General features: G+C 32.7%; 1 protein-coding gene across 1 annotated transcript; it reads right to left on the reverse strand.

Annotated features, from left to right (window-relative positions):
- Window positions 1-171: 171 nt before the first annotated feature.
- On the reverse strand, window positions 172-15,404 carry LOC132754060 (scavenger receptor cysteine-rich domain superfamily protein-like; the record flags this gene model as incomplete). Its single annotated transcript, XM_060744646.1, has 15 exons — window positions 15,241-15,404; window positions 14,070-14,228; window positions 13,624-13,780; window positions 11,498-11,643; window positions 6,685-6,844; window positions 6,331-6,503; window positions 5,866-6,022; window positions 5,167-5,327; window positions 4,164-4,331; window positions 3,412-3,568; window positions 2,924-3,087; window positions 1,789-1,956; window positions 1,317-1,484; window positions 859-1,032; window positions 172-339 (listed from the first exon to the last, which is right to left on the reverse strand). Coding segments are annotated over exons 3-15 (2,098 nt in total), but the record flags the coding sequence as incomplete, so codon positions are not given.
- Window positions 15,405-15,762: the final 358 nt, after the last annotated feature.

The following is a 15,762-nucleotide window of genomic DNA, read 5'->3' on the forward strand; positions in this document are numbered from 1 at the left end:
GATGAGCATGTCGTATGCCAATAATTACAGATTGGAACAAACTTAATTTTCAAAACAACTAGATATATTGTACATCATTCAAATGATTCAACTTTCCATCGGACAAAAGCGCGTTCATTACTACTATTCAAACTGAATGACATACAAAAAATTGACAGATCAAACACTCACCCGATGTATCGCAAATTGGATTTTCACTCCATGTTCCATCAGACTGACAAGCGATCACGGAATCCCCAGATATGTTGAAACCTGGTTCACACTCAATTTTAGCAACAGTGCCATAAATGAACACTGTGACATTTGACTCCCCTTGGTTGGGTGTTGGGTCCCCGCAATCTTAGAATGATATTTAAGACGAAAAGGTTTAATCAGCACAACAAAAGTTATACTTTAGATTTTACTTGAATGCTTGTTTCTTATCAATGAAAAGTTTAGAATATAATATACAGTAATGTTCTTAAGAATTAAAAGTTTATTGTAATTTCTTGTTCATCAATACCCAGGAAGTGTTCTATCAAATGAACTACTTTGCATTCTATTTCTTAATTCTGGACCAAATTTAAAACATTAACATTCATCCGTCGAGTAGAGGAATACGTTGTAAAAATAAAAAGTTCTTTAAAAGTATAAATTGCATACAAATTAATGTTATCATTTCCGTTTCAAAAATGATTTTACCTTTAGTTACTGAACTTCACTTCTTTCTTAATTAATGTGAAGAATAAATGTCCATTACAGCAACATTATTGGCATTCAGCGTCTTCTGATTAATAACAAGATGATTAAATAGATCAAGTAAAATTCAAAGACCATTTTTTAGAACCTTTGCTATAATACACTCGTACTCGTAATTACCAACTATTGTGCATTCAGGCCAGGCTTCCCAAGTTCCATTAGCTAAGCAGGAAACAATATAACTACCACCTGGTTGATATCCATCATAACAAGAAACAACAGCAGTTTCTCCATACGTTGTTTTATTCTCGGAAAGTGTCGCTTCTGCATTGACAGGATTTGGTATACCACAATCTAAAATAAGTGTTCCATAAACTAAATACGATAGAATGAAACAAAACCCACCTCACAAAAGGAAATATATATTGCTCCAATATAATGATATACATTGATAGTGTATATGTTATTTCATTTATATACATGAATTGCTATTTAAAATCTGAAACAAAACTTAATTTGCAAGAAAGCCTGAATTATACTCCTTTGCAAAGGATACAGTCCACTTGTTTCAAATTTGAGTGTCATTTCAAATATAGATTAAAAACGACGAAAATAAAACATTTAACATAGTATTAAACCTTTGATGTTACACGAAGGGTTATCTGTCCATTCCTCACTAGGTTGACACATTATCACAGTTTCACCTTGTATTTCATATCCTTCGTCACATGAAACCATGGCAACAATTCCGTTTGTTGTAGATGTTGTGTTAATAGATCCAAACTCAGGTGTTGGGTCGTCGCAGTCTTAAGAGAACATTAATGAATTTAGTCTCTTGTTAAATTGTGCATTTTCATAGAGGCTTAATGCTTGAAGGTTTTTAACTTAAAAGTATGTGTTTAATCTGACTTACCTATGACCTTGATATCTGTTCTTGTGGCCATATCAATTATTTCATTTTTTCAGAACGCTTTTAAGTGTTTTCAAGTGAAAATTTCCTATATAAATTATTTTCAAAGAAGATACCTAGATCATTTAACTTTTATCGTATGATACTGATAAAAAGGTCGATCATTCGATAGATAGATAGCTAATTATTTAATGTCATACCTATCAATTTGCAAGTTGGGCTACTGCTCCATGTCGCATCAAGTTCACAACGTATTTCAGAATCACCAATCAACTTGTATCCGTCGTCACACGTGACCATCACAGCAGCAAGGTAATGTGTAGATGTGGAATTTATGCTTCCATTTGTAGGCTTTGGCGAGGGGCATTCTGGAAGTTAAATCTATATTTCTTTATAATCAATTCAAGAATGCCATTATTAAATTCAAATTTTGTCTCTGCTAGAATACTCTGTATTTCATACCCATACTCTATATCAGTCCCCTATCGTCTCTTTTTCAATCATTCATATAATTATTCAACTTCATGCTAATAACTTCATTTGACCTGTAACACGTTGACGGGCTCACTCACTTCATTTTTGTATGCGGTCACGCTACCCTTTACGCGTGCGCACAAGAAATGAAAATCTTACAGCGAGAGCTGTGATTTCTTCACTGAGTCCCAATTTTTATTTTATTGTGTGCAAACCATATATTTACAGGTATTTTTGATGTTATAAGATATTGTAAACATGAATTACTATGATATGTGTATGTATTTCGCTTGGAATTATCAATGGCACAAGAAATGAGAATCTTATGGCGAGAGCTGTTTTTTCTTCACTAAAATCCTTATTTCTATTTTATTGTATGCCAACCATATAATTACAGGTTCCTCTTCGAACGCCCTATCCTCCCGATTGAGAACTCACGTATATCGTGACATTCCTATAAAGTTTTTTTTTATGATAGCTCATTGAAATAAATACAGATGTTTTAAATAATTCATTTCACATAAAAGTAGAAAATGTTAATGTACATTTTTTCTCGAAAAGACACCATTAAATATCTGAGTAAAATGAGTATATTTGTTCCTACAAAAAATGAAAGACAGTTAATAACATTATTCAATTTGACTTTTATTTGCCTTTCTTGTCATATTAATGGATCAACTACATCAAAATCATGAAAACGGAAATAAATACAAGAATGTATAAGTAAGGCAAAAGTTCGGCATTATGAACTGCACAAAACATGTTTATAGTGTATACATAAATTTCTTACTGGATTTGTTTCTTCTGGAAGGATCTACTTTTTCCGAACCTTTATACTTGTCTAAAAAAAGTTTAATTTACCTGTGCAAACAACAGAAACATCGTTGAAGTGAAAGCAATTATCATACGTGACGTAACTACAATTGTTGATATGTGTAGAATTATCTGCACATTGTAAATCATCAACAAATATTGGACCAGAACCTTCGCCAAAGTATGCACCGTGGTGAAATGAGGCAGCAGGACTGGAAACAAATATTTGCTTATATTGATTCATTTTTCTTCATGAAGCTACAAAGTTGATTCAAATGACAAGATAATGAATAATAACATTTCGTTTGACTTTCAAATTTAAGTAAATTGTAAGCAGGAAGAGAAATAATAAAAAATATATTAATAAGAATGTATATCTTTAAGAGGATTTCAAGTACATATGTTTTTGTAAAAAGCATAGAAATGAATAAAGATCATTCTCGAAGGCAATGTACTCAAGAATTGATTGAATCCTTTATTGATATTCAACTGTATGTATTTTGATATTCAATAAAGAAAAGGATATCGTTTCTTACGGGAAGCCTATCATTGTGCATATTGTGTCGGCTTCATTTTTACCGAAACCATGGTCACATACTGTTCCCCATGTGTCCATAGATTTGATTTCCACCCTACCATTTGATGTTGAACTCCCCCCTGACAGTTTAATTTCAGTGATAACTAATGGATAGCCTGAAAAAAGACAAATGGAATGCAGATAATTAATTAACATATATAAATTAATATATATTGTAATATTTATATTTATCTGCCTCTCCCAAGCGAGATGTCATTTGAAAAATCTTGTTCCTTGAAGCTTTTTGGTTTGGTATTTTTTTATTATCAGCTCAAGGTGTATGACCTACTTTCCCATTTACCAAATGGCGAATAATTATTTCTCGTAAATACACATGCCATCTCGACTTCTTGTCACGTATTGCCATGCTTCTATTTTTGTATGTTTATATAGTAATGCTTTGTCAATGGTTCTTTTTACGGCTTTAGTACTTATAAAAGTTATTCTCTTCTTCTTCTTCTTTTTCTATAATATTAATTTCTAATATAACATTATTCTTTGCTCTCAAAAATTCATTTCCAGTTTGTTCTGTTATAATACAAAAAAATTTTACTATAATCATCATAACTGCCATATTTTTGTTGTATTCATATTCTCTTTTAATCAATACATCATGAATGTTTACAATAAATTGTAAAGATATTTCATTATTTATCATTTCCATAACATTTACATTTATTCGCTTTTACATTGAATACATTTGTTATATACCATATTCTTGACATTCTCCTTCTGTTTCCCATTTCTGTGTTACATTATCACAAGTCATCTTTAATATGCCTAAATATGTTTTATAGTAGGAGCAATCAGCATACAAAGTTGAACCATTGTATGTAAAATATCCAGCATCCCAATGAGAGTTGTCTGGCTCCCCGCACTCTGAAATGAATAAATTATTTTAAATGTAAGCAACCAGTTTTTTTATAAATATATACGTGTTCCTGCGCTTCGAGAACATTAATAACAAAACTTTAACTAAAGGTGATTAATACCCCGACCAGCAACTTTGACTTTTTAAAATATAAGTGGTGTGAAGAAAAATTTGTACTCAACCTATAATGAATGCAGTATCAACTGTGTACAAAGAATTATTCATATAGGCATGTTATACACAAAGTTTGATTACAAAATCTCATTCCTAACTCAAGTTCTTGTCCGGAAACCATTTTGCTATATTTAGTAATAGTGACCTTTCCCATTGACCCTAGGTGTTCAAATGCAATATTAACCAGGGTTTCCACATAAGGTTACTAAATACCAAGTTTGATTACAATACTTTATTCCAAAATCTAGTTATCGTCCGGAAACCATGATGTGGACCGACCAACCAACCGACAAGCTGACTCTTATATAACCCCCTAAACCTCGTTTGTAGGGGTATAATAATATAATGAATAATTATATAATAGCGTTTTTATGTTATGGGCTCTATTTCATTTTGAATCGCTCATTTACAGACCTTTTCAGACAGAATGTTCAATGTTTACTCGCTGCTTTGTTTGGAAAAGTCGTCGAATAAATTTATAAAAGCTTAATGTTTTCATCAAAGCTGTTGATCGACTACACTACCTTTTATACCTACTTAGTGTTTTCTTGCATCTAAATTCACCTTAATTGAACGTATTAGTTATTCTATACAGCTTTAAGCACTCTTTACAAATGTAGACTTCCAAAATTGCAAACGCTAAAAAATCATGATAATCAAATGACCTACCATTACATACAATAGAAACATCTCTGCTATGTCTGCATTCATTAAGAAACAAATACTGGCAGTCACTTAGAACAACATCACCACTGTCACAGATAAGTTGATCAATATAAACCGGCCCATTTCCTTCTCCGTATAATGCCCCGGTGAAAAATCTCACAGCTCTAGTAAGTTTTAAAGTAGAAATATACTTAAATTTTATTCTTACTGCCTTTCTTTACAAGTGTCATATTTATTTCTCGAGTACATTCGACAAAGCAAAAGTAGAAATGAACATTATTTATATATAAGGGTTCTTAACTATTAAAGAACTATATTTGAAGTCCTAAAACGTTTTTGAATAACCGTAATTTTGATTAATTCAGTATATTTGAAATACGACACATTGGTATCAATTGTGAAGGGCATACATTTACAAGTTCAAAAAAATCTAATCATATTGATTAAGGACTCGTTTCTAAAACTAACTTGTATTTCCATTTACTTTTTTGGTAAAAGTCATCTCTCTAACATGTTTAGATATATTTGGGAAAACATTCCCAAGAAATATATACAAAAGCAAATCTTGTATCAGCCACAGAAAATCCTATATGTGTGTTTCGAGTAATAACAACTGTGCTACAAATGCCGTTATACACGAGTTCTCATCCAAATGGATACGACTAAATTGTATACCCTTAAAAACTGTGGTAAGCAACTTACTTCAGTCCAAGCATTTTACAAAACACCTCCGCATCTCTTAAAGCAAAATTAGAATCACAAATAGTTCCCCATGTGTCGTTAATTTTGATTTCTGCCCTACCATCGTTAGGCCCTGTTCCATTTGTTAATCGCACATCCGTTATATTCAGAAACGGACCTGATGATCAATTTTTTTTTATATAACAACATGAATATGTCGATAAAAATATACAATATAATGTTTTTAAAAAAGAAATGATTAACTAAATCTTTATGTTTTACCCCCGCTGTACAAAAGTTGTATTCTTTTTCAAATCCATGACAAGCTGTCTTTACAAAATAACTTTGGATAAAACAAAATAGTTTTTATGATTATTAGCTTATGATTCATTGACTGAAATATTTAACATTTTACTTTTTTGAAACGTAAACCAATTGATATTAAAATGTATAACGTTAAAAGAATCGGGAAAAGTATAAAATTACCAAAGCACATCACTGATAAATCTTGTTCATGCGAACATGCACCGTGATAGTTGTTTGCAACATATAAGCAGTCGTTTATTTCTGTATAGTAGCTGTTGTAACAGTGTAGACTCTCTATGTATATTGGACCTTCTCCTTGCCCATAATGTGCATTATAATAGTAGGTGTTATATCTGCAAAGTGACAATCAATAAATTTTTTAGTTTTAGTTTCTTGGTTAACAGAGAAAAAGATTTGAAATAGGTCCTTATTAGAAATCATTGAAACAATCTTTCAGTTCTATGGTGTTACATCAACTATTCTCTTTGATATCCTGACAGATTAAAAATAGCCTGAAAAAAGCAAAATAATTACCGTAATCCAAACATATTGCATATAACAGCTGCTGATCGCAAGCCATAGAATCCTCGTGAACAGATTGTTCCCCATGTACCATTCACTTCTAATTCGACTCTTCCATGATAAGGTCCATTTGTACCGGCCAGGCGCCATCCAGTAACATTCAGCTGATACCCTGTAAAATAATATTACACATCTGAGACAGCAAATATTTGCTTAAATAACCCTCTTTTAATTTAAATGTTTATTTATATGTAACATAACGTTTTTGATTGTGCTCAATAACTTTTGCACAAATGTTTGTCAACTTTCATGTAACTTTTATGCATTTGAAATTTTGAACCACTTGTCTGTATATAATGTACAATATCTTTGAAGCAACCCTATACACGGTAGTAGTACGTGCCGGCTACCGTCCACGCCTTCAATGTCTTCAAATGGCAGTTACCATTAGTTTTTTATTCTTCTTTTGTCTCAATTCAATTCAATTCATTTATTCACTCAGAGCATGCAAACATGACGACATGAGATAATAATACAATTACATGTCCATAATAAATGAGGCTTCAAAATTAGACAGTATCAAAATAACATGACATATAAATTGTTAACATACGAGGGCTGTTCGAAAAGAATTGCTTATTGTCGTCTATCTCGTGATCCACGTGGGACACGATAAAAACCAATACATACCTGTATAGAGTAATTCAATAACTACACAACAGTGTATTAATGTACATGTTAGACTAATTGTAAGACATACAATTTGCCATTTAAATACACGCAGTCATTGACCACTGTAGTAAAAATGGTTGGTAGAAGCGTCGACAAAAAAGATGAAATATGGGCTAACATCAATGCTCGCTCAAAACTGGGTTGCTTTTTGAAGCAGTTGATTACTGAACTCTCTACTGCTTATGGGCCTTCTTGTGTTTCTTATGACACAGTAAGGCGATGGAAAAAGAAATTTGAGTCCGGTGTAGAGTGCATCAAATATGCACCAACTTCAGGTAGCCAAAATCTGTATCTCGTAACGAAATCGTTTCCAAAATAAAGGATATCATTGAAGGAGATGTCAGATTTACAGTTCGTGATATTGCACGAAAGGTAGGCATATCACTATCAACGGTTCACTTTATTTTAAGCATTTGAAAGTCAGAAAGATTTCTGCTAGATGGGTGCCACATCTGTTGACCGATGAGCAAAAGAGGCAACGGGTTAAGGTGGCCAAAAAGCTGCTTCAAATGTTTCCAAAATATGACATAAAACAGTTTGCCAATGTCGTCACAGGTGATAAAACTTGAGTCCATTATTTTCAGCCCGTCAGAAAATCTTGGCCACTAAACACAACAATCGCCCAATGATTGCCAAACGGTCTTTGAGTGCAAAGAAGGTTTTGTATGCAATTTTGTTCTCTGGTGATTGAGTCGCAATAAAAGTGCCAGTGAAAAAGGGCAAAAGTATCACTGGGAAGTACTACAAAGACGTAGTACTTAAGAAACTGAAATAAGTATTATAGGAATCGACGCCCTGTCACTGGTTTTAAGCATATCCGTCTTCTACATGACAATGCCCCCGCTCATACCTCCGCAATAGTTTCGGCGTTTTTGAAAAAAGAAAAAGTAACTGTTTTGCCTCACCCCCTGACAGGCACTTGGATCTGCCATTCATTAGTACCTTATTACTGAGCCCAAATCAGCGTACCGTGACGCCTTCAAGAAGTGGAAACATCGGCTGAAACTTTGGATTATTTCTAGCCACGGGGATTACTTCGAGGTCATGAAATGAACAATTTTGAGCTAACTAGAAATTTGAAGTCTACAGATAGAAATAAGTAATACATTTCCAACATCCCTCGTAAAAATAGCTTGAGAGTTAGTTTTACAACAAACACTTCAATAGAATTCTCCACAACATTAAATTGATAGAAAAGTTTGGCTCATTTGAATCTTAATAAAATTATAATCTTTTTAATAAATAAACAAACATTTTTTGTAATCTAGAAGGTTAACATCAGTGTTCATAAGAAGATCTAAAGAATCCATCAAAACTGATTTCAAAGTGCTGCAACTTCTCAATGCAATGAGATAGAGTAAAAGGCTTTTCAGCGTTGGTTACACGTCACCTTAGGATCGACCTAAGGCCATTTTTAGCGTGTCACATGTCCAAAATTTTCTTGGCTATGAGAAACCCCCTTCTGGCAACCCCCCAAACAGAAGGGAGCATCCCCCTTCTGGCAACCCCCTGATGTAACAATTTGTTGGGGGCCGCGCCGAAAAAGTGGTCACTTTCTTAACAACATTTCTCAAACGAAAAACAGTGTTTGGGGTCTAAATAGGGCATTTTTTTCACTGTTTGAGGCTTCAAAAAGGGGGGACAAAAAGCCGTCAAAACACGTCTATATCAGGGAAAAGGTTAATGTAAAACTTTGTAGTTTTCAAAAAATACTGTATCTACACTATCTGTTTTCGGTTCTTGGAAACCAATTATGCCAAAGTTATTCAAAGTATCTTAGAAATTCTGTTTTGATGATAAACCACATACATTCAAAGATAACATACTTATTTTTACTAAACATTATGTTATTTCTGTTATTTTCATATTCTAAAGAAGTGTCATTAAATAAGTGTCATAAGTGTCACTCTGTTGATTCACGTGATTATATCTGTTACTATTTTCTGTAGAGATATTACATGTAAAGGTTTCTCATTGACTGTCCTGACTGCATGGCTGACTGAGCGACAGTATTGTTATATGAAGATTGTTCATCTATCTGTATTTGCACGAGTTTTCGTGACTCTGTGACCCCTTTGATTGAAAACGTGCTGATACAGAATTGTCACGCGATCTCTTGTTTAACACTTCTTCCAATGGGGAATTTTCTTTATGCTTATTTCTTACAGGTGACTGTTTACGTGAATCGCAATTCATTAACGAAGCGAATCTATAAGGGGTTGCAAAGTTGATATTTCCACATGGGTTGTTGTTACTAGCTGTGGGAAAACTATGAAAACGTTATCGTGGTCTGCTTGTTCTCTCGGTAACATGTTGGCTTTTACCATTAAAATTGGAGCGAGCGGGACATAGTGTAACTGTAACTGGGTCATAAAGTCTATTTTTGACATACAAATTCATCTCGGATAATAAAACGCTCGTTATTTTTGTTTTGTTTGTATAGCCGTTATATTGGAAAGAGCTCCCTTCTGCATGTCTCGATTTCTGGGGGCTTTTGTTCGTTAATATATGTACCTTTCATTTTATGTTCAATTTAACTCCGGCTTATATAATAGTATCCCTGTCATTTGTGTCCACAAATTTTCCTGCGATTTGGCGGGGTTTGTTCAATTTTCTGTTGGCGCCCCCTTTTCTGTTTACATATTTTAACTGAACATTGTCGATCAATGTTTATATTTTTGTCTGGGTTAACGGTATCCTCATTTATGATGTGTTCAGTCAAGACATTTTGCAGGCTTTCCTCCAATTTTCATCGTTTGTTTCTTTTATACGTATCAAAAGGAGGTTATCACGCATACTGTTACATCTCAAATTTAAAACTTGTTCATTTAATACTGTACTTATTGTGTTCAATTGCTGCACTTCAGTTTTGAAATCTTTGGTTTCTCTTTGAAAGGCACTTATAGAGGAGCTACATGTATACGTGTGCTCATTGAATTTTTCTGATAGGTCACTTATGGTCTGACAAAAAGATTCCATGTCGTTCATTTGGGTTTTCATTTCATGATTTGCTTCGTTTCGATTTGTTTGTTTGTTTCATTTAACGCCTTTTCCCAACAGTATTTCAGTCATATAGGCGGGTAGTTTCCTGACCATCGTTCCTGGAGAGTTACACCAGTACTAGACTACCTCCCTCCGCGCTAAACTACCAAAGCATCTCCCGGGGATTGAACCCATGCCAGAGAGGTAACTGGATTAGAAGTTATCGACCCTAACCCCTCGACCACGGAAGGTGCAAAGGTCCGACGGGGTGAAAGTGGCTGTAGATGCTGATAAGTCTGCAATCCTTGATACGGGGGTGCGGGAAGGGTGGAATTAAGAACGAATACCTGTATTGCCCATTTGGAAATTGCTCGGATGGTTGGTTATTCTAAGACTGATAGCATGGCGATAAATATAAATCTGGATTTATCACTTGCTCGTTTGAACTTCTTTTATCTTTGTTACCTTTTCCGAGTACCCAACCTGCCGTTTCACTGATCTCTTTGTTTGGTGTTTAATTGCTAGAGTTTGTGGCTTTACCTCTTTTAGTGCTACCTTCACCTTGAGTCCTTGACATTGTTAATGATTAAACTTCTGTTTATTACTCTATAAATAGCACTTTATAATCCTTTATTTTGAGACAATTAAAAACAATTATGTGCACAAATTAAAAAAACGCCATATTTCCGAGCCTCGTTTACCTCATGGAACCATTAATACGACATGTGCGTGCCATTCTACTTAAAGCAGCGTATGCCTAACGCCCATCCCTCCCAAAAAAATAAAGTCCCCCCCTACTCAAAAAAATGTGTGTACTTTCAACGAGAAAACAATAGACGGAATTAATCAAATGGATTTTTGAAGGAGATCTATGGTTATACTACCTGCATATAATAGATAAGACGTCAAAAACAGTTAACAAAGCAGGCTACATATCCAGAGAATGAATAGGAATATTGGCTAGTATTATACATGTATATACTGGCTAGTATTATATTGTGTAATGAGACTTTAGTTTTTCCAAAAGTACTATTCGTCAAAGATTGAATATTGAATGTTTACAAATCATACGCCATTGAAAAAGGAAATGAAATGAAAATAAAATTATTACCTGTACAGTAGACTGCTGCACTGTACAAGCAATCATTATCTACATTGTAAGAACAATTGTTGATATGTGATTCATTTCCATTGCATTGAAGATTTGAGATAAAAACTGGACCGTCGCCCCTTGTATCTGTGTAAAAACGACTTGCTCTGTTAAAAACAATATACATATCTGTATTTCTATCAAAACAGTATATTATATTCCTGAACATGTCTGATATTTAAACGCAGATATAGCAATATATCATTAAATGTTTCTTTTACAAACACTGCGCATCTGATTTTAATTCGTCAGCAAAACTTGCGCTACTCAAAAAGTCGTTTTCCATTCATATGTTTATTGCTTGGATATATTGAAGATACATTTTATAAATATGTAAAGATATTATGCCGTTGGCCTTAAAACCAAGCATTTTACAGTTCCATTAACCCGTTTAACAGTATTGTTATAAATCAATTCAAATGCGGATAAGAAATTATGATTCTACAAGGAAAACCCCTCGATAACACTAAAGTTCGTACACTAGTTTTACCATGCACATAAAGACTATTACAACCTTTTGCATGCGTACAGGCATTAGAACTTCACGGTGTTTAAGTTTTAAAAATTAATAGTTGTTATCAAGAACACGGCAAATGCGGAATTTTCGAATGTAATCAGTGTGTTCAACTCTTATAGCTGCACGTTGTAGAAGGCCTTTTGTTTTAAAAGAGTAATCAACGAATAAAAAGATACTATTTGTACAAAATCATCCGTTTTAAATGCGGAAATATAACATAAATTTTAAACAGGATGTACATGTAATAAAACAGACTCCGAACTAAACCGTCAGCACAATTTATTTGATTTTCTTTGTCGTTATTATTGTGTTGTTATATTAGATATATATCAAGTTCTTTTCCTTCCCTTTAAAATCATTTTTGCATTTGTATATAGTCGCGAACTTAATATACTCAGCAGAGTTTCTGTAACTATTATAACTTAAGCAACACATTTAAATTGCTAGAAGAAAAGAAAACAACATATTTTATCTGAACTTGACAATGGTACATTTTGTAAATACGTTGGCAGAATATTGAATACGTCTTGTCATTTCATTTAATAGCATTTTCCTTGTCACGACGGCTAAAATAGTATTTTCATGCCTTAGCCATAAGTTGCCATAAAATTACACTTTATACTAGAAACAAACACACAATTTCTACATACCATGCATGCTGCACAATAAACTGTGTTGATGACTAACACGGATTTTACCATATTTAGCTAGTATGTTCTGACAAAGTTTTATTTCTTTTTTATACTAAAATGCGATATAAATTCAAAAATAAATAATTTTATACAATTTTTTTTATAAAAATCTGTTTTATCCCATACGTTGCCTAAATATTTTTCACCGACTGGCACATTGAACATGAAAATTGAATACAAAATAAACATGAGACGGCCATAATAATATTTACCTGAAACAAAAATAATGAATAAAAAGTTATTCTTAGACAATTTGAAATAAAAAACGATAAAGAAATATAAAACAGTTTCATGATACATTTTTCAATAATTTTGTATTAATCGAACGGGAAAAAAATTGTGGGAAACAAAAAATAATTGTCAGACTTGTATTGGAAGATTTCGAAAATTTATATAGTAATTGATCTATCTCTGACAGTCATCTGATTATGGGTTATATCAAACGCTCGGAGGTTACATCAATATTAATAAAATGGCTTCGGGGGCTATGAGCAGTGTGTAGGATTTGACAAGAAAACCCAAAAAAATGCAATTAAGATTCAATATCCCTACTGAAGCATCAAATTAATGAACACGAGTATATTGTTAATTTTATCATATAATTATGTTTTAACTTTCATTATTGATCAATATCATGGTTAGGTTGAAAATATGTCTAAAAAATTGCATGAATTTACAAATACATTATTATGAGGTACCACAAGGGAGGGCTTTTAAAACAGCAGTCTCTTATAAGTCTATATATAAACTATATTTTGATGATCGTCAAATATAATTTCTATTTATATTTCAATAATGCACTTAAAGTCATATTCAAATAAAATACTACATTTTGTAAATTAAGTTAATCTAAAGATAAAATATGATATGGAACCTACTCTAAACCAATCATTTGACAAATGACGTTCGCCTCTGCTATAGTAAAATTGTTGCTACATATAATTCCCCAAATGCCATCAACCTGTATCTCTACACGACCTTCGTGATGACCATACCTGTTTACAAGCTTCATATCACTTATTTCTAACGGATAAGCTATAAATAAAACATTTTATATAACATGAATATAACAGCTCTAGCAAATCATTTTGTAGGGTTTTTTTGTACCAAAGTTAAATATATCTATATGACAAGTCATATTGTGACTCAATCTTCACAGAAAGTAACTTTGTGAATAGATTATGATAATAGCTTTTATTACATATTTTTGGTCAGTCATAATTACATAATTGAACTATAAAACTCCAGGTAGCTTTATGATTCTAATTATAAATATGTATCGTATATTGACATAATTTTAAGATAATCAATATAAGTAACGTACAATATTTTGATGTACATATGTCATTTTGCAGCCAAGTCCCATTCGAAAGACAATCAAATGTTATTTTTTCTGGTTGATAGCCATCGTCGCACTTTGCAGTCAGTACAGTACCATTAAAAGAATCAAAAGAGCCAAATTGTATTGTCACTTTACCACAAGCTGTAAACAAAATAATATTAAGTTTTCGATGGGCGTTAAGTTTTGATTATGAAAATCCGAAAAATAGCATTCATCGGGAGCAATGACAACAGTTAAAGGCTAAAATAATTGCAGACTTCTTTTTTTTTAAGATTGAGAAAAACAATGAAAAGTGAAATATCTCTCACGATCCAAAGCAAAGGCTCAAACTATATTCAAACCTAAAAGCGGTATTTATTCCTCAACACTGTAAGTAATGGAATTAATGATCCTGAAGGATAAGATAAATGTAACCCATTGAGACTCCTAAAATAAAATCAAGTTAATAAAAACACATATTGTCATGAACAATTCCAGACCAATTCCAGAATCTTTTGTTTTGAATGCTTAAGTTTTAAATGAAATGAGGGTGGGGAATATTGGTAAATCTTCATAATAAATGGTGGTTTTTGATGCATTTTCAGGTCATATTTGACCCTGAGTATTAACATATTACAGCAGTGATCCAGTCTCTAATTACCCATAATCATTGTGTGTCATTTTTTAGCTCATATTTGATTTTTCATATCCTTTACCAGCTCTCCAAACTCACGATAATTTATTGACTAAAATTCTGTCTGTACTTTGTTTTTAAACTAGCCAAATTCACTCATTAGGGAAGGTAGTAATCCGTGCAAGTGGCATGGTGTTAGAGAATGATCCATCGACGGTGTTTGCATTTACCGGTATTTTCTATCTTCAGATTCAATCCAAGATGTTCTTAAATTTTAACATATATTGTCATCGTCATTTTTAGAGACTTTCTATTCTATTTAGAATTTATGTCAAATTTTGTTATTTTTGAAAAGCATTCAACTGAATACCATATATACAAGCCAGTTAGTTCATCACCATCAATTATAAAGGAACTCAGCAAGCCACGTCATATGTTTTGGTTGAACAAAAATGTAAATTGGTCTGTATAGGTTGGAAAATTAAACACTCTATCAATGATGTAGTACAAAAAGAAAAGGAAGATGCCAATAATGCTTACGTGTACACACTAATGAAATATCATAACTGTGAGAGCAATAGTATCGATCTGGGGGTCGAAAACTACACTGATTTATATGAGTGTTTGCAGCAGTGCACCCTATAACACCGATGTATATACCACCTGTTCCTTGTCCGTAAACAGAAGGATTGGGAAAGAAGTGTGTCAATCTACAATTCAATACATTTTATTTTTATAATCACATGTAACTGAAAGTACTAAAACAAGTACATGTAATTCAGTGGAGTTGGAATAACAACATCAGCCGGCGAACAACTGTAAAAATTAAATTCAATCCCAAATATTCGTTTGCTAGTGTTAAGGATGGTTCATATAATTGTTATATACAAACATGCTTCATAATTGATGTTGATACGCGGATAAAATTTCATCAAATTTTAAAGTAGTTAATACTAATTTTAAACACGTTTCACAAAAAAAAATATTTCATACACGTCAATTGACAGAAATTGGTTGTTAATTTCTAAAATCTTGCAATTACCACATTTTATCATATTTCTC

This window comes from Ruditapes philippinarum, unplaced genomic scaffold (assembly GCF_026571515.1).
Source record: "Ruditapes philippinarum isolate M1 unplaced genomic scaffold, ASM2657151v2 ctg19126_1_1_1_1, whole genome shotgun sequence".
NCBI classification, from domain to species: Eukaryota; Metazoa; Mollusca; class Bivalvia; order Venerida; family Veneridae; genus Ruditapes; species Ruditapes philippinarum.